At 46.0% G+C, this 23,619-nt stretch overlaps 1 protein-coding gene across 2 annotated transcripts; it reads right to left on the reverse strand.

The window, feature by feature from the left end:
- Window positions 1-347: 347 nt before the first annotated feature.
- On the reverse strand, window positions 348-18,086 carry sdr16c5b (short chain dehydrogenase/reductase family 16C, member 5b). Of its 2 annotated transcripts, none has more exons than XM_041880294.2 (7): window positions 17,981-18,086; window positions 16,954-17,294; window positions 16,009-16,140; window positions 12,020-12,119; window positions 8,303-8,447; window positions 7,030-7,155; window positions 348-1,409 (listed from the first exon to the last, which is right to left on the reverse strand). In XM_041880294.2, exons 2-7 carry the CDS (start codon window positions 17,272-17,274, stop codon window positions 1,316-1,318), a joined length of 918 nt encoding a protein of 305 aa, XP_041736228.1. In that variant the 5' UTR covers window positions 17,275-17,294; window positions 17,981-18,086; the 3' UTR covers window positions 348-1,315. The 2 variants fall into 2 exon arrangements, with proteins under 2 accessions (XP_041736228.1, XP_041736227.1); XM_041880293.2 differs by lacking the exon at window positions 17,981-18,086 and adding an exon at window positions 17,669-17,804.
- Between the last annotated feature and the right edge of the window lie 5,533 nt (window positions 18,087-23,619).

A 23,619-nucleotide genomic window follows, 5' to 3' on the forward strand; every position in this document is an offset into this window, starting at 1 on the left:
TGGCTATAGAGGTCTGCAGCAATGTTGGTTTTCAGTGTTCCCCTCTAATCGGCGAATGATAAGTAGGGTTGTTAAATGTTTTAATGGTGACTGACCACTGTCAGATTGTGAGGATACACCCACTCTGCTGATTACTAGAGTGTGTTTTTCCATGGCAAATGTTGAGATGATGCCAACAGCAGATGTGCACTACAACATTGTGGCTCTCAGAACACAGATTAAGAGTTGCAATCAGTATCAAACAAGCAATCAAGCAAATAATGTCTCTTACTCAGTGTCAATCTATTACTTTGAACAGATGTCCTACTTTTTTTCAATGGCATAAAGAAGATAAACCATGTGGTATGTTCATTTGAGATCATGTATTTATTATGCGATCAGACAGTTGTAAGGCTTTCCAAACATTTAACTTTCCAGCAAGCAAAGATTAATATGAGGCATACATGGTAAATCATTAAGAAATGATGTACGATTGGGATTATATAAAAAGATAACCATGGCTGCACCTGTAAATGAATAATGATGATATGTGCCATTATTTCACACTATCACATAACAAGTTGAAACAACAGCAACCTTCAAAGTGTACTTTGGCATATTAAATTAAATTATTAAAGTTTCTTAACAGCTTTATTGCCATGGCAATATATCCCAACTAAATTTTTGATGTGGATACTGACAAACAAGCTACATAAGACAATAACATAATTAAGGCTAACAATACATATACTTCAAATAAAATGCATAAAAGCAAGAAATCATTCAACAACTGCTTTAAGGCAGTAGCTTTTGTAAAAAATGAATACATTTCAAGTGACTCTGGAGAGAAATCTCATTGGACATAAAATAGCAGACATTTACTTCATACTGTATCCCCACACAATAGTAAAATACACAAAAATGTATGCACGCATGACTGTAAGTTGCTTTGGATAAAAGCGTCTGCTAAATGGCATATTATTATTATTATTATAAAACAAAAGAGTTAACAACATATATGGTAGAATTAGTAACCATAGTTTCATACGAGTGCATCATCTCTGTATACTGTTTCATCTCTGTATACTGTTAATGGCTCTTTAAAACATCCTTCATAGTCAATAATTATTTGTGCACTAACAATTAAATTCTACAATGTATTTCATATTTGTATATAGGTAGTTAGGCACCGGTATGTAGGATATACATATTACTTTCATTATAAAAGCCAGAAAAGCTTTTTAAAATGTAGTCTAGATTCACAGAGGGTTGTTAACTGCAGCACTTCATGCGGGAAATGGATTGAGCCCCCCCTCCTGAGCACTTATTGGATGCTTCAGTCCTTCTTCCCATGGCCTTTGAATGCATCCATGAAATTGAATGCCCCCAGGTAGTCTCCCAATAGGAGCCCGATCTTAGTGGGCAAAATGCTGTGAGAAGAGAACACACTTGATAAAAAGAGACAGGGGTTATTTATTCAACTTCACAGTAGCTGTAAATTATTGACCTATTTTTTCCTCAATGCACAAAACCCAATAAATACTGAACAAAATAATTGAATAATCATGTACATATACTGTACGTCATGTATATGTGCAGTAAAGCCATTATGTGAAGAACTGCTGCACTTCAAACATCAATAATCAAACATAAATTGTCTTTATGACTGACATAAATGCTAGGGACTCCATATGATCATGCACCACATTAACTTTTACAGTGAGGGAAAACAGTATTTGATCCCCTGCTGATTTTGTATGTTTGCCCACTGACAAAGAAATGATCTGTCTATAATTTTAATGGTAGGTTTATTTGAACAGTGAGAGACAGAATAACAACAAAAAAATCCAGAAAAACGCATGTAAAAAATGTTATAAATTGATTTGCATTTTAATGAGGGAAATAAGTATTTGACCCCCCTCTCAATCAGAAAGATTTCTGGCTCCCAGGTGTCTTTTATACAGGTAACGAGCTGAGATTAGGAGCACACTCTTAAAGGGAGTGCTCATAATCTCAGCTTGTTACCTGTATAAAAGACACCTGTCCACAGAAGCAATCAATCAATCAGATTCCAAACTCTCCACCATGGCCAAGACCAAAGAGCTCTCCAAGGATGTCAGGGACAAGATTGTAGACCTACTCAAGGCTGGAATGGGCTACAAGACCATCGCCAAGCAGCTTGGTGAGAAGGTGACAACAGTTGGTGCGATTATTCGCAAATGGAAGAAACACAAAATAACTGTCAATCTCCCTCGGCCTGGGGCTCCATGCAAGATCTCACCTCGTGGAGTTGCAATGATCATGAGAACGGTGAGGAATCAGCCCAGAACTGAGTGGCGCAGTGGTCTAAGGCACTGCATCGCAGTGCTAACTGTGCCACTAGAGATCCTGGTTCGAATCCAGGCTCTGTCGCAGCCGGCCGCGACCGGGAGACTCATGGGCGGCGCACAATTGGCCCAGCGTCGTCCAGGGTAGGGGAGGGAATGGCCGGCAGGGATGTAGCTCAGTTGATAGAGCATGGCGTTTGCAACGCCAGGGTTGTGGGTTCGATTCCCACGGGGGGCCAGTATTAAAAAAAAAATGTATTCACTAACTGTAAGTCGCTCTGGATAAGAGCGTCTGCTAAATGAATAAAATGTAAAATGTACACGGGAGGCTCTTGTCAATGATCTCAAGGCAGCTGGGACCATAGTCACCAAGAAAACAATTGGTAACACACTACGCCGTCAAGGACTGAAATCCTGCAGTGCCCGCAAGGTCCCCCTGCTCAAGAAAGCACATATACAGGCCCGTCTGAAGTTTGCCAATGAACATCTGAATGATTCAGAGAAGAACTGGGTGAAATTGTTGTGGTCAGATGAGACCAAAATGGAGCTCTTTGGCATCAACTCAACTCGCCGTGTTTGGAGGAGGAGGAATGCTGCCTATGACCCCAAGAACACCATCCCCACTGTCAAACATGGAGGTGGAAACATTATGCTTTGGGGGTGTTTTTCTGCTAAGGGGACAGGACAACTTCACCGCATCAAAGGGACGATGGACGGGGCCATGTACCGTCAAATCTTGGTTGAGAACCTCCTTCCCTCAGCCAGGGAATTGATAATGGGTCGTGGATGGGTATTCCAGCATGACAATGACCCAAAACACACGGCCAAGGCAACAAAGGAGTGACTCAAGAAGAGGCACATTAAGGTCCTGGAGTGGCCTAGCCAGTCTCCAGACCTTAATCCCATAGAAAATCTGTGGGGGGAGCTGAAGGTTCGAGTTGCCAAACGTCAGCCTCGAAACCTTAATGACTTGGAGAAGATCTGCAAAGAGGAGTGGGACAAAATCCCTCCTGAGATGTGTGCAAACCTGGTGGCCAACTACAAGAAACGTCTGACCTCTGTGATTGCCAACAAGGGTTTTGCCACCAAGTACTAAGTCATGTTTTGCAGAGGGGTCAAATACTTATTTCCCTCATTAAAATGCAAATCAATTTCTAACATTTTTGACATGCGTTTTTCTGGATTTTTGTTGTTGTTATTCTGTCTCTCACTGTTCAAATAAACCTACCATTAAAATTATAGACTGATCATGTCTTTGTCAGTGGGCAAACGTACAAAATCAGCAGGGGATCAAATACTTTTTTCCCTCACTGTACAATCATTTTCGGTATAAAGTACACTACCGGTCAAAAGTTTTAGAACACCTACTCATTCAAGGGTTCTTCTTTATTTTTACTATTTTTGTAGAATAACAGTGAAGACATCAAACTATGAAATAACACATGGAATCATGTAGTAACCAAAAAAGTGTTAAACAAATCAAAATATATTTTATATTTGAGATTCTTCAAATAGCCACCCTTTGCCTTGATGACAGCTTTGCACGCTCTTGCCATTCTCTCAACCAGCTTCACCTGGAATGCTTTTCCAACAGTCTTGAAGGAGTTCCCACATATGCTGAGCACTTGTTGGCTGCTTTTCCTTCACTCTGCGGTCCGACTCATCCCAAACCATCTCAATTGGGTTGAGGTCGGGGGATTGTGGAGGCCAGGTCATCTGATGCAGCACTCTATCACTCTCCTTCTTGGTAAAATAGCCCTTACACAGCCTGGAGGTATGTTGGGTCATTGTCCTGTTGAAAAACTAATGATAGTCCCACTAAGCCAAAACCAGATGGGATTGCGTATCATTGCAGAATGCTGTGGTAGCCATGCTGGTTAAGTGTGCCTTGAATTCTAAATAAATCACAGACGGTGTAACCAGCAAAGCATCCCCACACCATTACACCTCCTCCTCCATGCTTTACGGTGGGAAATACACATGCAGTGATCTTCTGTTCACCCACACCACGTCTCACAAAGACACGGCGGTTGGAACCAAAAATCTCAAATTTGTACTCCAGACCAAAGGACAAATTTTCACCAGTCTAATGTCCATTGTTTCTTGGCCCAAGCAAGTCTCTTATTATTATTGGTGTCCTTTAGTAGTGGTTTCTTTGCAGCAATTCGACCATGAAGGCCTGATTCACACAGTCTCCTCTGAACAGTTGATGTTGGGATGTGTCTGTTACTTGAACTCTGTGAAGCATTTATTTGGGCTGCAATTTCTGAGGCTGGTATCTCTAATGAACTTATCCTCTCTGGGTAACTCTGGGTCTTCCATTCCTGTGGCAGTCCTTATGAGAGCCAGTTTCATCATAGCGCTTAAAGGTTTTTGCGACTGCACTTGAAGAAACTTTAAAAGTTCTTGAAATTTTCCGTATTGACTGACCTTCATGTCTTAAAGTAATGATGGACTGTCATTTCTCTTTGCTTATTTGAGCAGTTCTTGCCATAATATGGACTTGGTCTTTTACCAAATAGGGCTATCTTCTGTATACCTTATTTCATAGTTTTGATGTCTTCACTATTATTAATAGTAAAAATAAAGAAGGTGGAGGAATAGGTGAGTCATCTCTCTCTCTTTCTCTCTCTCTCTCTCTCTCTCTCTCTCTCTCTCTCTCTCTCTCTCTCTCTCTTTCTTTCATGGAGAGCTTTCCAGCTAAAGCCCAACTGACTAAATGTCCACCTTAGAATCCAGGTTCTCTTATGTGAGTTAATCATCTCTCCAATTTATGCATTTTTGGCACTTCAATCAAATTCAAGGAATACATTTTCATTAAATTAGTTGCAATTAGCAATAGGATTTATTTAAAAATGCAGCATTAAGAGTGGGAGTTTTAGGCCTGTATGAAGGGCTCAAATGCAGTTTAGAATTAATGTCAGTGAATCCTTAGATGAATCAGTGTGCTCAGATTAGTAAGTGTGGGTGTGGGTGTGTGTTGAAATATTAATCCCCTCTTGCAATGGGGTAATAGTCCTACTAAAAAGTTAAACTATGTCCCAGTGTTACAGCAGAGAAGCAGAGTCTGTGGTAGAGAAAATATCTGTCTACATTCCCAGTTCCTGTCTAGGCTGTGTTGTAATCACTCACGTGTTATGAACTTCCCCTACCACCTCTGAAGGCAATGCCTGTGTGTTGATATGTTTGTGATATAAATTATTAACATGAACCACTATCCAAAGCATTCGTGTAGCTCAGTTGGTAGAGCATGGCGCTTGGAACGCCAGGGTTGTGGGTTTGTTTCCCACGGGGGACCAGTATGAAAATGTATGCACTCACTAACTGTAAATCGCTCTGGATAAGAGCGTCTGCTAAATATGTAAAATGTAAATCCTTTAACACTAAATAAACATGACATAATGGCTAGAGGTACATAGACAGTTATTTTGACATTGAATCGTGTGGTGTGTGTCACCTTGTTTTTGTGAGCATGTTCATGTTTATTGTGTGAAATAAGTACACATGGGTGGGTGTATACGAGTTCATGTACATGTCGGAAAGGTGTTTGTGTATGTGCGTGCGGTCGAGTGTACTGTAAGTATGTGTGCGATGCGTGTGCATTTATTTGTGTGTTTGCATGTGCGCTTGTGCCCGTGACCTGCCTTCGACTCTCTGTCCCTCGCGCAACCACCTCTCCACTCTTTGTTTACACATGCACCTCTCCACCTAGGCAGCTGTCAGGTCAAGTACCCTCTGTGGCAGGCCTGCATGAATCACTCAGAGCAATCTGTAGTGTTTAGACAAGCACCACCACAAACATGTTCTCTCTCTCTCTCTCTCTCTCTCTCTCTCTCTCTCTCTCTCTCTCTCTCTCTCTCTCTCTCTCTCTCTCTCACTCACTCACTCACTCACTCACTCACTCACTCACTCACTCACTCACTGTGATATAACTAATTGCACCTTTGCTTATAGCCCCCACACCATTTGACACAATGTAGTACCAGATCAATTTGGTTGGTGTCTGTCCAGTTTAGGGACAAACAACAATGTTTATGCATGTAGTGGCTTTATTTACACAACTCCCGCTTCTGCACACACATAGGTCCCTAAACCATTCTGCTGTTTTATTTAACCACTATGTTTATATTTTGCTGTGAAAATCCTGCAATGTGGATTTGGTTGAATTGAGCCCAGTGATTAAAGTAACACTCCCTATACTTTCAATGCATTTCTGCGCAAAAGTTGGGTATCCGCTTGCCAAAATAAAAAAGGTTTACCCTTCACTACACCACTGTTCTCAGTCCAGTGTCAACAGTTTTCTCTGTTTCGTCCTCTCCATACATTATTTCTGTGTCACCAATCTAGATCATTGCTGATTACAAAGGTTTGAAAGTCAGTGTTGGTTGGATCATAATAACGCCTTAATAAATACAAATAAATACACTTTTAAGACACATTTGACTAGGTATCCCCCTTTCCCTTTTCTTTCGGAGTCCTCAGTTAGTATATTTAACGTAGAATATAATGTATCCGTTTTACCCAGTAGTCAAACAAAAATGCAGAATGCTTTTGGGTACTAGAGGCAGGTAGAGCCCCTGTTGTGTAAACAAAGATGCTGCATATATATATGGAAAACCTGTTTGATTACATCTAAACCTAAGACACGACTTGGGCTGGGGAGGTAGCGGCTAGGGCCTGGGGGTTCATGTAAATCATGTATAGTGTTTGGTACAGTTCTTACTTCTTGAGGGCGAGGACGAGGTAGAGGATCCGAGGCATATACAGGTACACTTGGTCAGTTTGGATAGCACGGATGATCTTTTTGGCCACATAGTCAGGTTCCAGGATGGGCATGATAATTGGCCATCTGCAGGAAGCACCCAAAACAAAAACAAACATTTCTCTCACTGATCAGCAGTTCAAAGTAATGGTGTGAATCTACATCTAAAAACACACTGCATGCACTGACGCCTTCAAAAAGGATTGTCTAAGCCCCTTTTTCATTTCACTTCATGGATCAAATCATTAAAATGTTATGCCACTATGAACATTGCACTTTGTAATCAGTTTCTGCCTTCAGTCTGTTCCTTAAAATACATAAAACCCATAAACTTTGGAGAACAAATATCTCTTTGGAAATCAAGGGCTGTTACTTTTTCAAAGGAACCCATCAATTTTTAAAAACCATCGTAGCAACGTGATAAAAACATAGGACTTTTGTGTGGGAACTTTCAACATCAGAGCATCACAATCTCATTCAAATCTTATTGTGATTAGGTCCTGATTTGCGTTCTGAAATTCTACAGAGTGTGTGTGTGTGTGTAACAGGATGTGGTAGGCATTGTTCTGCTCTGTGGCCAGTAAAGAATTGAACCAAGCAGCATGAATAATTAAGTGAAAAAACGGAAGGGCCCAAATAGTTAAAGAGGAAGACTGAGCGATGCTAGCATTGTAACTCATTCTGACATCACACACACACACACACACACACACACACACACACACACACACACACACACACACACACACACACACACACACACACACACACACACACACACACACACACACACACACACACACACACACACACACACACGCCACTCAAACGACCATGATCACTAGTGACGTCTAAGGACATGGCCCTAGGCAGTCCAGGTAGAGCTGGCTCAATGGCGTCTATGATGGTGTCACAGAAGTAGTAGGGCGAGGTTGCCCCTAGACAATGATCGAAGGTCATCTACACACCATGGTATACTGCCATTAATTGTATTTCCACTCCCTGGTCTAAATCGTATTTAATCTACTGCTCAAGACAGACTGACAAAGTACAATTTCACTGCCTAGCAAAGTGAAGCAGAGATTGCATTTGATTGCCTAGCTACACATAGCACAGTGCAACATTGTACACATTTCCATATTGTGTCTACTGTGGCAGCACTTCCTCTAACAAAGCTTTTGGTAGCAAAACGTGTGTGGGTATGTGTGTGTGTACGTCAGAATGGTGGACCCACTTGGTGATTGCGCCGTCAAACATCCCCGTGTTAATGAAGAAGGGACACACAATGGTGGTCTTCACTCCATTTTTCTTTGTTGCTAGCAGCTCCAGCGCCACAGACTCAGCGAAGCCCACAGCTGCAAACTTACTGGCACAGTAATCTGAGCACAGACAGAGAGTAGAGGAATGGGAATGCATTACTCTGAGTGTTCACAGCAGAGAATCAATGATTGCCTTCCCTTAATGGACATCGGGCAATGACATTTTACATTTTTACATTTTAGTCATTTAGCAGACGCTCTTATCCAGAGCGACTTACAGGAGCAATTAGGGTTAAGTGCCTTGCTCAAGGGCACATTTACGTCATTTAGCAGACGCTCTTATCCAGAGCGACTTACAAATTGGTGCATTCACCCTATAGCCAGTGGGATAACCACTTGACCAATATTTTATTTTTATTTTTTATTTTTATTTTATTTTTTTTGGGGGGGGGGGGGTTTCAAATGTCTCCGGAAGGTGGTGAGTGACTCCGCTGTCCTGGCGTCGTGAGGGAGCTTGTTCCACCATTGGGGTGCCAGAGCAGCGAACAGTTTTGACTGGGCTGAGCAGGAACTATGCTTCCGCAGAGGAAGGGGAGCCAGCAGGCCAGAGGTGGATGAACGCAATGCCCTCGTTTGGGTGTAGGGACTGATCAGAGCCTGAAGGTACGGAGGTGCCGTTCCCCTCACTGCTCCATAGGCAAGCACCATGGTCTTGTAACGGATGCGAGCTTCAACTGGAAGCCAGTGGAGTGTGCGGAGGAGGGGGGGTGACGTGAGAGAACTTGGGAAGGTTGAACACCAGACGGGCTGCGGCATTCTGGATGAGTTGTAGGGGTTTAATGGCACAGGCAGGGAGGCCAGCCAACAGCGAGTTGCAGTAATCCAGACGGGAGATGACAAGTGCCTGGATTAGGACCTGTGCCGCTTCCTGTGTAAGGCAGGGTCGTACTCTCCGAATGTTGTAGAGCATGAACCTGCAGGATCGGGTCACCGCCTTGATGTTAGCGGAGAACGACAGGGTGTTGTCCAGGGTCACGCCAAGGCTCTTCGCACTCTGGGAGGAGGACACAACGGAGTTGTCAACCGTGATGGCGAGATCATGGAACGGGCAGTCCTTCCCCGGGAGGAAGAGCAGCTCCGTCTTGCCAGGGTTCAGCTTGAGGTGGTGATCCGTCATCCATACTGATATGTCTGCCAGACATGCAGAGATGCGATTCGCCACCTGGTTATCAGAAGGGGGAAAGGAGAAGATTAGTTGTGTATCGTCAGCGTAGCAATGATAGGAGAGGCCATGTGAGGATATGACAGAGCCAAGTGACTTGGTGTATAGGGAGAATAGGAGAGGGCCTAGAACTGAGCCCTGGGGGACACCAGTGGTGAGAGCACGTGGTGCGGAGACAGCTTCTCGCCACGCCACTTGGTAGGAGCGACCGGTCAGGTAGGACGCAATCCAGGAGTGAGCCGCGCCGGAGATGCCCAGCTCGGAGAGGGTGGAGAGGAGGATCTGATGGTTCACAGTATCAAAGGCAGCAGACAGGTCTAGAAGGACAAGAGCAGAGGAGAGAGAGTTAGCTTTAGCAGTGCGGAGAGCCTCCGTGACACAGAGAAGAGCAGTCTCAGTTGAATGACCAGTCCTGAAACCTGACTGGTTTGGATCAAGAAGGTCATTCTGAGAGAGATAGCAAGAGAGTTGGCTAAAGACGGCACGCTCAATAGTTTTGGAAAGAAAAGAAAGAAGGGATACTGGTCTGTAGTTGTTGACATCAGTGGGATCGAGTGTTGGTTTTTTGAGAAGGGGTGCAACTCTCGCTCTCTTGAAGACGGAAGGGACATAGCCAGCGGTCAAGGATGAGTTGATCAGCGAGGTGAGGTAGGGGAGAAGGTCACCGGAGATGGTCTGGAGAAGAGAGGAGGGGATGGGGTCAAGCGGGCAGGTTGTTGGGCGGCCTGCAGTCACAAGTCGCAGGATTTGATCTGGAGAGAGAGGGGAGAAAGAAGTCAAAGCATAGGGTAGGGCAGTGTGAGTAGGACCAGCAGTGTCATTAGACTTAACAAACGAGGATCGGATGTCGTCAACCTTCTTTTCAAAGTGGTTGACGAAGTCATCCACAGAGAGGAGGGGGGGGGGATTCAGCAGGGAGGAGAATGTGGCAAAGAGCTTCCTAGGGTTAGAGGCAGATGCTTGGAATTTAGAGTGGTAGAAAGTGGCCTTAGCAGCAGAAACAGATGAAGAAAATGTAGAGAGGAGGGAGTGAAAAGATGCCAGGTCGGCAGGGAGTTTAGTTTTCTTCCATTTCCGCTCCGCTGCCCGGAGCTCTGTTATGTGAGCTCGCAATGAGTCATCAAGCCACGGAGCTGGAGGGGAGGACCGAGCCGGCCGGGAGGTTAGGGGACACAGAGAGTCAAAGGATGCAGAAAGGGAGGAGAGGAGGGTTGAGGAGGCAGAATCAGGAGATTGGAGAGAGAAGGATTGAGCAGAGGGAAGAGATGATAGGATGGAAGAGGAGAGAGTAGTGGGAGAGAGAGAGCGAAGGTTGCGGCGGCGCATTACCATCTGTGTAGGGGCAGAGTGAGTAGTGTTGGAGGAGAGCGAGAGAGAAAAGGAAACAAAGTAGTGGTCGGAGACATGGAGGGGAGTTGCAGTGAGATTAGTAGAAGAGCATCATCTAGTAAAGATGAGGTCAAGCGTATTGCCTGCCTTGTGAGTAGGGGGGGACGGTGAGAGGGTGAGGTCAAAAGAGGAGAGGAGTGGAAAGAAGGAGGCAGAGAGAAATGAGTCAAATGTAGACGTAGGGAGGTTGAAATCCCCCAAAACTGTGAGGGGTGAGCCATCCTCAGGAAAGGAACTTATCAAGGCGTCAAGCTCATTGATGAACTCTCCAAGGGACCCTGGAGGGCGATAGATGACAAGGATATTAAGCTTAAATGGGCTAGTGACTGTGACAGCATGGAATTCAAATGAGGAGATAGACAGATGGGTTAGGGGGAAAAATTGAGAATGTCCACTTGGGAGAGATGAGGATTCCTGTGCCACCACCCCTCTGACCAGATGCTCTCGGGGTATGCGAGAACACATGGTCAGACGAGGAGAGAGCAGTAGGAGTAGCAGTGTTTTCAGTGGTAATCCATGTTTCCGTCAGCGCCAGGAAGTCGAGGGACTGGAGGTTAGCATAGGCTGGGATGAAGTCAGCTTTGTTGGCAGCAGAACGGCAGTTCCAGAGGCTGCCTGAGACCTGGAACTCCAGGTGTGGGGTGCGTGCAGGGACCACCAGGTTAGAGAGGCAGCAGCCACGCGGTGTGAGGCGTTTGTGTAGCCTGTGCGGAGAGGAGAGAACAGGGATAGGCAGAGACATAGTTGACAGGCTGTAGCAAATGGCTACAATAATGCAGAGGAGATCGGAATGAAATGAACTAAACATCTGGCAAAGGAGAGAGTAGGGCCTCCCTCACCAAAACTTCCACCTAACATTAAGTTCCTCTTGTATCTAATGTATCTAATGACATGGTGTTATATAGTAATTGCATAGTTATGGGGTTTAGCGTTTTTTGTTATCACAAAATAACCTGTTTTTGTTATCACAAAATAACCTGTTTTTGCTATCACAAAATAACCAGTACATGGGTAAGTGATGTTGGGTAAAACATTTAAATCCCACTTTAGAGGGGCAGTGAGTGAGATGAGTATATCTAACCTGCCAAGCCGTTGACTCCAATCAGTCCAGCAGAGCTGGCGATGCTCACCAGGTGACCATGGTTACTGGCTACCATTGCAGGGAGAAACGCCTTGTAAGTCTGGGGGAAAACAGATGATCATTGTTGAGAATTACTTTGCTGGTGACATGCTATGCATATCATTTAATCACATTGGAAGTAAAAATACCCCATGGGCACTGATATTTGAACATGTTCTTCGTCTCTCCTTGTCTAAGTCTTTTATGTTTATCTTACACCTATATTGATACAAGCATGTTGTGTTGTGTTTAGAGTTATTTCCATAGGCTGGTCTGGCACATCCTGCGGCCTTGGGCCATCTATCATTCCCTATGCTACTCTTTTACTCTTAGACTTGAAAAGATGGTGCTGCAGATCCTCAAAAAGTTATACAGCTGTACCACTGAGAGTATCTTGACTGGCTGCATCACCGCTTGGTATGGTAAATAATTGACATCCAAGTGCAAGGCGCTACAGAGGGTAGTGTGTACGGCCCAGTACATCACTGGGGCCGAGTTCCCTACCATCCAGGACCTCTATACCAGGCGGTGTCAGAGGAAGGCCCTAAAAACTGTGAAAGACTCCAGCCAACCAAGTCATTGACTGTTCTCTCTGCTATCGCACGGCAATCGGTACCGGAGTGTCAAGTCTGGGACCAAAAGGCTCCTGAACAGCTTCTACCCCCAAGCCATAAGACTACTGAACAGTTAATCAAATGGCTACCCAGACTATTTGACCTCTTTTTTTGTTGTTGCACTGACTCTCTTGCACCGACTCTATGCACACTCACTCGACTCTCTCTACCCACACACTCACACCTACTACACCGATAGTCCAATACATACACACACACACTCAAACACACAAAACACACACACATGCATATTGACGCCACACACACACACACACTCTCACACATAGACACACTTTCACACTCTTTCACTCTTCACACACGATGCTGCTACTCTGTTTATTATCTGTTTATTATCTATCCTGATTGCCTAGTCGCTTTTACCCCTACCTACAGTATATGTACATATTACCTCAATCACCTCAACTACCTCGTACCCCAGCACAATGACTCGGTACCGGTACTCCTTGTATATAGCCTCGATATTGTTATTTTATTGTGTTACTATTTCCTTATTTTGTGTGCAAATGTTCTTACTTTTTAGGAATTTGGGGAAAGGGCTCGTAAGTAAGCATTTCACAATAAAGTCTACACCTGTTGTATTTGACGCATGTCACAAACAAAATGTACCTGGTACCCTGACGAGACTACGTTGGCGAGCAAATAGACCCCCATTATCCTCTGTTCTATTGGTGAACGTGCAATCACTGGAGAACAAACTGGATGAGCTCCGTTCGAGACTATCCTATCATCAGGACCTGAAAAACTGTAATATCCTATGTTTCTCAGAGTCTTGGCTGACCGAGGTCATGAATATAAATCTCGCTGGTTTTTCTATGCATCGTCTAGACCGCACGGCAGACTCAGGTAAGATGAAGGGAGGAGGGGTGTGTCTCTTTGTTAACAAAAGCTGGTGCGCAGTCTCTAATGTTAAGGAAGTCTCAAGTTTTTGCTCGCCTGAGTTAAAATACCTCATGATAAGCTGCAGACCATACTATTTACCAAATGAGTTTTCATTAATGCAGGGAAACTGGAATCCGTTTGACCTCATTTTTACCAGCACCTCTGTGCAACTAGCGGTGACAAAACTCTAGATCACCTTTACTCCACACACAGAAACGCATACAAGGCCCTCCCTTGCTCTTCCTTTGGCAAATCAGACCATAATTCTATCTTCCTGGTTCTTGCTTAAAAAACCAAAAGCTCAAACAGGAAGTACCAGTGATGCGCTCAATACCGAAGTGGTCAGATGAAGCAGATGCTAAGCTACCAGGACTGTTTCGCTAGCACAGATTGGAATATGTTCCGGCATTCATCCGATAACATTGAGGAGTTTACCACATCAGTCACTGGCTTCATTAATAAATGCATCGACAACATCATTCCCACAGTGACCATACGTACATACCCCAACCAGAAGCCATGGATTACAGTCAACATCCGCACTGACCTAAAGGCTAGTGCTGCCACTTTCAAGGAGCGGGACACTAATCTGGAACCTTAAATTAAATCCCACTATGACCTCCGCCGAGCCATCAAACAGGCAAAGCGTCAATACAGGACTAAGATCAAATCCTACTACGCCAGCTCTGACGCTCGACGGATGTGGCAGAGCTTGCATACCATCACAGAATACAAAGGGTAACCCAGCCGCGAGCTGCCCAGCGACGTGAGCATGGACCTACTCCAATTCGCATACAGCCCCAACAGTTCCACAGAAGACGCAATCTCTATTGCACTCCACACTGCCCTCACCCACCTGGACAAAAGGAATACCTATGTAAGAAGGCTGTTCACTGACTGCAGCTCAGCATTCAACACCATAGTCCCCTCCAAGCTCATCACCAAGCTCAGGATCCTGGCACTGAACACCTCCCTCTGCAACTGGATACTGGACTTCCTGACGGGCCGCCCCCCCAGGCGGTGGAGGTAGGCAACATCACGCTAACCATCAACACGGGGGCCCCTCAGGGATGTGTGCTAAGTCCCCCTCTGTACTCCCTGTTCACCCACGACTGCGTGGCCGCGCACGACTCCAACATCATCGTCAAGTTTGCTGACGACACGACGTTGGTAGAGCTAACCATCGACGACAATGAGGCAGCCTATATGGAGGAGGTCAGAGACCTGGCAGTGTGGTGCCAGGACAACAACCTCTCCCTCAACATTAGCAAGACAAAGGAGCTGATCGTGGACTATAGGAAACGGAGGGGCGAGCACGCCCCCATCCACATCAATGGGGCTGTAGTGGAGCAGGTCGAGAGCTTCAAGTTCCTCTGTGTCCACATCACTAAGGAATTAACATGGTTGACACACACCCACACAGTTGTGAAGAGGGCACAACAGCACCTCTTCCCCCTCAGGAGGCTGAAACTTTTTGGCATGGGTCCTCAGATCCTCAAAAAGTTATACAGCTACACCATTGAGAGCATCTTGACTGGCTGCATCACCGTTTGGTACGGCAACTGCAAGACACCCATTCCGCAAGGCGCTACACAGGGTGGTGAGTACGGCACAGAACATCGCTGGGCCAAGCTCCCTGCCATCCAGGACCCCTATATCAGGCGGTGTCAGGCCCAAAACATTTTCAAAGATTCCAGACACCCAAGCCATAGACTGTTCTCTCTGCTACTGCATGGCATGCGGTACTAGTGCACCAAGTCTGGAACCAACAGGACCCTGAACAGCTTCAACCCCCAAGCCATAAGGCCGCTAAATAGCTAACCAAATGGTTACCTGGACTACCTGCATTGACCCTTTTTTTTACTAACTCTCTTGCACTGACTCTATGCACACACACTGGTCTATACCCACACACTCACACATACTTCCTCTTACACCCCAACACACACATACCCACACTATATATGCCCACACACACATTACATGCGCACACATGCATACTGACACCACACACACACTCTCTCACACACACACACACACACACACACACTCACCACATACACTGCTGCTACTGGTCCACATACGCTGCTGCTACAGCTCAGTCTATTATCTATGTCACTTTACCCCTACCTATATGTACATAGCTACCTCAATTGCCTCGCACCCCTGCATATCGACTCGGTACTGGTACTCCCTGTATATAGCCATGTTATTGTTTTTTGTTATTCACTGTGTATTTATTCCTTGTGTCACTATTTATATTTTTTAGATTTATCTTTAACTCTGCATTGTTGGAAAAGGACCCTTAAGCATTTCACTGTTAGTCTCCACCTATTGTATACGAGGCATTTGACAAATAAAATTAGATTAGATTAGATTTTGATTTGACTTGTCGTGTAAAAAGCCAAAATGTTCATGATAAAAATTCCAACTCACCCAGAAGTGAGCATTGGAGTTGACCTCCATAGACTTCTCAATCAGGCTGTCGGGAGCATCCATGAACTTCCTCCCTGTGACAATGCCTGCATTGTTTATAAGGATTGTCACGTCTCCCACTTCCCTTTTCACCTGTCAATCAACACATAATATAGCATGTTGTATAGAAGTAACAGGCTAAGAACAGAAATGGAACTGGGCCTAAATATACCATACAAGGAGCACAGAGGTCACACAGATTACAACTAATCTCTGCAGGCCCTCTACACTCTTAGAAAAAAAGGTGCTAAGTAGAACCATACAGGATTCTTCGGTTTGTCCCCATAGGGAACCCTCTATGAAGGGTTCTACCAAGAACCATTTTATCATCTAAAGGTTCTTCCTAGAACCGTCTGTGAACGGTTCTACCGGGAACCCTTTTATCTTTGGAGGGTTCTTCCTAGAATCCTCTATGAACGGTTCCACCAGCCTTACTTTAAAATGTAATTATTTATGACAATACATTACATATATCATAAGGCCTTTATTTGAGGGCCTAATTATACCCTAACACAGTGGTGTTAGGAATCTCCTGGTTTACAAGGAGCTGTAGTCATGAAGTGGACCTGAACAGAGCATACATGGAATGTGTGGGAGTCTTTCAGCATTTGCCCCAAAAGCATGGAGGCCCTTTGAGTTGTTGTACAGTATAATAGACATTGGGTTGATCATTCATTTATGTAAATATCTTCCCTCTCACATACATTTGCATGGTTTCAGGAAGGAGCTTTGCGGTATATTTGCAACAGCTCAAATTACAACTACGAAGATCAGTGTATGTTCGGAAAATACAGTACTGTAGGCTTAATACTACAGACCTTCAAACTATTACCTGCTGTAGGAAAGTGGTAGAACATGGTTGATAACATCCATACCTGGCCAGGTATATAGACCATATAAACTCACCTGGTCAGCCACTGAGTACACCTCTGCCTTGTTGCTGCAGTCACAGATGTATGAGTGCACCCTGGCAGCGCCCTTTTCCTTCACCAGTCGAACAGTTTCCTTGTTGCCATCCTGGCTAATGTCCCACAGCACCAGCGTGACGCCCATGGAGGCGAACTCAAGCGCAATCAGCCTGCCGATGCCGCTACCCGCCCCTGTGATGAGGATAGTTTCTCCCGCAACACTCTTCTTCCGCGAAGGGATGAAGAGTTTTACAAGTGCCTCCAGGTTATAATATATAGACATGGCCAGCACCTGAAGCGTCTCCAGAGCGAAGTTCATCTTGAATAGAAGTAGAGGACCTATCAAACCGCATGGATTAAAGTTGGGTTAAAATGAAAATGATGCGTTATGCATAGGCTATAATCTATTCTGGTGGTATGGTTCAAGGCAACTGTCTCTCATTTCCCAAAATGATATAGCATTGTCAGGCCTGTTGTTAGGCTATTGGTTTCCATAGGTCTTATTCTGAATTAATAAAAGTAGAACCATTTCAATTGATTGTTTTCTTCCCCTCTATGTTGATTGTTTTCGTTCCCTCTGTCTTCACTGTCAGAATCGGTTTAGAATAAGAAAACTAATAAGGATTCAAACGTCAATAATAGCATGTTGACAAATACTACGTTTCCTAATTCAGTTTATCGCTTCAAATAAGGCTACACAGCGTTTAACTTACCCCTTTCCTTACGAGAACAAGTGTTAGAAACCGATACTGAGCATCAAAGTATAACAAATTATAGCGCTTATCCTATTATAGGATAATTTTTCCGACCTTTGCACAATGAGGTAGTAGTGACCGACACCGTGTTTACCTCTGGACAAAGTTCAATATTATATGGCAGGCTATGGCTTTAACCACACACAGGGCGCGTCTCCTATGCACCATTTGCTCTGCATTCTCTGTGTGATGAGTTGATGGAAGTAGCCTCTATTTAGAAACGGCCCGTTTAATCAGTTGTCATTCAGTTTAACGGAAAGATACACTTACCTTAATCTATAGGCTATATATTGGTTCCCTTTCTTGAAACACTGTCTGTGTTCTGCGCGCGAAACGCATCCAAATCGCCACAGCCAGTCGCGGCTACCTTTTAACTTTGACCTAGTAAGAGGCATTGTGGGGAGACGTCGATTTTCCTACACGCGACTCATTCGTGCGAATCATTGGTAAGATAAGCCATTGGTAAGATAAGCCATGATGATGCCCTGAGGATTTCCTAATGATTCATGCATTAGGAAATCAGTGTATAACTACGGTCAAAAGGAACCGCTGTCCAGTGTCCACTTCAAATCCGTGGTCCACTTACAAAATAACTGAATTATTAATTAAATAAATTAACATTAATAAATCAAGTGCTTTTATCTTCACTGCCCAGACAATTAAGATCTATTCGTATCCTAAAACCAAGACAATAATCATGACACAGGAAGCAATGTGATGTTTGTGATGATGATCTCATTTATGACTGCGGTATAAGGGAAACAATCTTTTCACGCCACTTCAAGTAGTAGGTTAGGATAATTTATGGAGCAGGTTAGGAGATGCAACATAGCAGGTTAGGAGACTGAGGTTAATGTTAGGAAAAGGGTTAGGGAAAATATCAAAGTGGCGTGAAAAAAGTGTGTCTTTATGGTATAAAGCAGGAGCCTAGACCATGTTTGGGGACAATAAAGATTGACGGTTTGATTTTTATTATTTTAAATGTATTTCAATAATATTTACTAGTGTGTAGTTTGAGGTTTCTTTGTGAGAACATCTATTGATTTATTGATTGCATGTTGAGCCGGACTGGCCTCCCCGTACCTTGCTGTTGTATTGCCAAGTCCTAGATGTTTAGGCTACTCAACTGTGCTGGTAATATGCAAGGTCAGTGGGTGTTGGGAGATGTGGGGGACCTCGGTAACACTTTACATGAAGGTGTTTACAAGTAGTTGATAAACTGTTAACTAATACTGCATAGTTTATTCATCTATAACGTTTTAAAAATATTAAATAATTGTAGATGAGTGTTGGTTGACTATTTATTCCCACTACTGCAGAACTCTTGGAAGACAATGGAAGTTGGATGGAGGAAAAGGCTTCTTTAGTTCTCAACAATAAAGAAACATTTGCCTTTCAACTTCCATTGTTACAATTTTGACTAAATGAGTCGAACATGTCAAATCCCTCAAACAGCTAATTTGAGGAAGAAGCCATCTGTTCTGCCATCAAATGTTGACACAAGGTATTCATCTCCATTAGGGCTTTGTCTTTTAATCTTGCCATGGTGCACGCTTGTAACGTTTCAATCTGTGATGTTACTCGCTCTAATATCTTGAAGCCGTGGCTTTTGTGGAGCCATACACTGTAAAAAAAAAAAAAAAAAAAAAAAAAGCCTGTCATTATTTCAGTAAATGACTGGCAGCACAATACCCAGTAGGTTACTGTACATTTACAGTAAAACTGGCAGTACAGAAGCCAGCATATTACTGTAGATTTACAGGACCTTTACTGTAACACAAATTTACAGCATATTGCTGGATCACCTAACTACAGCAACATGCTGTATTTCTAGAATTTACAGTGCATTACTGGAAGTACAGTGGTTTGTCACGGGCTGATGTGGATGCGGTGTTGGAGTCAGGCGCAGGACACAGAAGCTTAGTCGAACCGACTTTAATTGTCACAAAGACAAATACAAAATAACGGGCCTCAAAACACAGGAGGCGAGCGATTACGCAAACGGTGCGTAAAACACTAAACACTAGAAAACAATAAACATACACCAACGGACAGGCGTTCAACAACACACAACTGCAAACAAAACCAAAGGAAACTTATAGGTGACCTAATCAATACATAACACGAAACAGGTGCACCAACAAGACAAAACCAAACAAACATAGAGAACAACAAGCGGTAGCAGCTAGTACTCCGGGGACGACGAACGCCGAAGCCTGCCCGAACAAGGAGGAGGAGCAGTCTCTGCGGAATTCGTGACAGTACCCCCCCCTTGACGCGCGGCTCCAGCCGTGCGCCGACCCCGGCCTCGGGGACGGCCAGGAGGACGTGGAGCAGGGCGCGTAGGATGACTCCGGTGGAACTCAGTCAGGAGGGATGGATCTAAAATGTCCCTCCTAGGCACCCAGCACCGTTCCTCCGGACCGTACCCCTCCCACTCCACGAGATATTGTAGACCCCCCATCCGACGTCTCGAATCCACGATGGACCGGACTGAGTACTCCAGAGCCCCCTCGATGTCCAGTGGGGGCTGAGGGGTCTCTCTTATCTCACTCTCCTGGAGTGGACCAGCTACCACCGGCCTGAGGAGAGACACATGGAACGAGGGGTTAATGTGATAGTCATTAGGCAGTTGCAACTTGTAACACACCTCGTTCAATCTCCTCAGGACTTTAAATGGCCCCACAAACCGCCGGCCAAGCTTCCGGCAGGGCAGGCGAAGGGGCAGGTTTCGAGTCGAGAGCCAGACGCGATCTCCAGGGGCGTATACTGGACCCTCACTGCGGTGGAGATCGGCGCTCGCCTTCTGCCTGCGGATGGCCCGCTGCAGATGTACGTGTGCAGCGTTCCACGTCTCCTCCGAGCGCCGAAACCACTCATCCACCGCAGGAGCCTCGATCTGGCTCTGATGCCATGGTGCCAGAACCGGCTGATACCCTAACACACACTGAAAAGGGGTCAGGTTAGTAGAGGAGTGGCGAAGAGAGTTCTGAGCCATCTCTGCCCAGGGGATATACCCCAACCACTCCTCCTGCCGGCCCTGGCAATATGATCTCAGAAACCTACCCACATCCTGGTTCACTCTCTCCACCTGCCCATTACTCTCAGGGTGGTAACCCGAGGTAAGGCTAACCGAGACCCCCAAGCGTTCCATGAACGCCCTCCAGACTCTAGAGGTGAATTGGGGACCCCGATCAGACACTATATCCTCGGGAACCCCGTAGTGCCGGAAGACGTGGGTGAACAAAGCCTCAGCGGTCTGTAGGGCAGTAGGGAGACCCGGCATTGGAATGAGATGACAGGCCTTAGAGAACCGATCCACAACGACCAGAATAGTGGTATTCCCCTGAGAGGGGGGAAGGTCCGTGACAAAGTCCACCGAGAGGTGAGACCACGGCCGTTGTGGAACGGGCAGGGGTTGTAACTTCCCCCTGGGCAGGTGTCTAGGCGCCTTACACTGAGCGCACACCGAGCAGGAGGAGACATAAGCCCTCACGTCCCTAGCCAATGTTGGCCACCAGTACTTAACACTAAGGCAGTGCACTGTCCAGCCAATACCTGGATGTCCAGAGGAGGGTGACGTATGAGCCCAATAGATGAGACGATCACGGACCTCGAGCGGCACGTACGTCCGACCCACTGGACACTCTGGGGGAGTAGGGTCGGTGCGTAACGCCCGCTCAATTTCCGCATCGACCTCCCATACCACCGGTGCCACCAGACAAGACTCCGGCAGTATGGGAGTGGGCTCAATGGACCTCTCCTCTGTGTCATACCGCCGGGACAGGGTGTCTGCCTTACCGTTCTGGGACCCTGGGATGTAAGTGATCTTAAAAACGAACCGGGTCAGAAACATGTTCCACCTAGCCTGACGAGGGTTCAATCTCCTAGCTGCCCGGATGTACTCCAGGTTACGATGGTCAGTCAGAATGAGAAAAGGGTGTTGAGCCCCCTCAAGCCAATGCCTCCACACCTTTAGGGCTTGAACCACGGCTAACAGCTCCCTGTCCCCTACGTCATAATTACGTTCCGCCGGGCTGAGCTTTTTAGAATAGTAGGAGGCGTGCCGGAGCGTTGCGACAGTACTGCCCCAATACCGGCCTCTGACGCGTCCACCTCTACCTGGAACGCTAAAGCGGGGTCCGGGTGCGCCAGCACCGGAGCCGAAGTGAACAGGTCCTTCAGTTTACAAAACGCCCTGTCCGCTTCAGCCGACCACTTCAAACGCACCGGGCCCCCCTTCAGCAGGGAAGTAATGGGAGCTGCTACCTGTCCAAAACCCCGGATAAACCTCCGGTAGTAATTGGCAAAATCCAAAAACTGCTGCACCTCTTTAACAGTGGTTGGGGTTTGCTAGTTACGCACGGCTGACACACGGTCAATCTCCATCTTCACCCCTGACACTGACAACCGATGACCCAAGAAGGAGATGGACTCCTGGAAAAACAGAAATTTCTCTGCCTTGACATACAAGTCACGCTCCAACAGCCTCCCCAACACTCGGCGCACCAGGGCTACATGCTCGGCTCGTGTAGCAGAGTACACTAGGATGTCGTCAATGTACACTACCACTCCCTGCCCATGCAGGTCCCGGAAGATCTCGTCCACAAAGGATTGGAAGACTGAAGGAGCATTCATTAACCCGTATGGCATGACAAGATACTCATAATGACCTGAGGTGGTACTAAATGCCGTCTTCCATTCATCTCCCTCCCTAATGCGCACCAAGTTATAAGCGCTCCTGAGATCCAGTTTTGTGAAGAAACGCGCTCCACTTAATGATTCAGTCATACTCGCAATCAGAGGAAGAGGGTAACTGTATTTCACAGTGATCTGATTGAGACTACGTTAATCAATACACGGGCGCAACCCTCCATCCTTCTTCTTCACAAAAAAGAAACTCGAGGACGCAGGGGAAGTGGAGGGCCGTATGTATCCCTGTCTCAGGGACTCAGCTATGTATGTCTCCATAGCCGCCGTCTCCTCTTGAGACAGAGGATACACATGGCTCCGCGGGAGTGCCGCACCTGTCTGGAGGTTTATCGCACAATCTCCCTGTCTATGAGGTGGCAATCGCGTCGCCCTCGTCTTGCTGAACACGAGTGCCAAATCCTCATACTCAGGGGGAATGTGCATTGCGGGCACTTGGTTCGGACTCTCCACCGTGGTCGCCCCAACGGAAACACCTAAACATCGCCCAACACACTGGCCAGACCATTCCTTGAGAGCCCTCTGTTGCCACGAAATGGTGGGGTCATGGGTGATTAACCAAGGAAGCCCCAGCACCACGGGATACGCAGGGGAGTCAATTAGGTACAACTGAATAATCTCCTCATGACCCCCCTGCGTCTTCATCTTTAGTGGCGCTGTGACCTCCCTAATCAACCCAGATCCCAACGGGCGGCTATCTAGGGCATGGACAGGAAAGGGTGCATCAACGGGCAGGAGGGGAATCCCTAACTTAGAACAAAACTTACGATCAATAAAATTCCCAGCTGCGCCTGAATCGACTAGCGCCTTATGCTGGGAATGAGATGCAACCTGAGGAAATACCACAGGTATACACAAGTGAACAACAGAGAGCTCTGGGTGAGTGGGGCGCCTACTCACCTGAAATGACTCCCCAGTGCGCGACCTGTTGCCCCGATTCCCTGGAGACCCTCCCCAGCACCTAGCCGCAGTGTGTCCTCCACGGCCACAGCTGGTGCAGGGGACGGCCCCCTCGGGTTCTCTCTCCTTCTCTCTCTAGCGCCAGCACCCCCGAGCTCCATAGGGCTCGGCTCGGAGGTGCTGGGGGATGGAATGGACGGCCCCAACTCGGGACATCCGCGGGTGGCCAGCAGGGTATCCAGACGAATGGACATGTCCACTAGCTGGTCGAAGGACAGGTTGGTGTCCCTGCAGGCCAG

Source organism: Coregonus clupeaformis, chromosome 7 (genome assembly GCF_020615455.1).
Source record: "Coregonus clupeaformis isolate EN_2021a chromosome 7, ASM2061545v1, whole genome shotgun sequence".
NCBI lineage: Eukaryota > Metazoa > Chordata > Actinopteri > Salmoniformes > Salmonidae > Coregonus > Coregonus clupeaformis.

What these genes read in the sequence shown, in the direction of transcription:
- sdr16c5b (XM_041880294.2), bottom strand. Translation starts at nt 17,274, where the DNA reads ATGAACTTCGCTCTGGAGACGCTTCAGGTGCTGGCCATGTCTATATAT. An exon ending in ACTCCAATGCTCACTTCTGG is followed by an intron (nt 12,120 to 16,008) that starts GTGAGTTGGAAT and finishes GTTTTCCCCCAG; the next exon opens with ACTTACAAGGCGTTTCTCCC. An exon ending in CTCGTCCTCGCCCTCAAGAA is followed by an intron (nt 1,410 to 7,029) that starts GTAAGAACTGTA and finishes CTCTTCTCACAG; the next exon opens with CATTTTGCCCACTAAGATCG.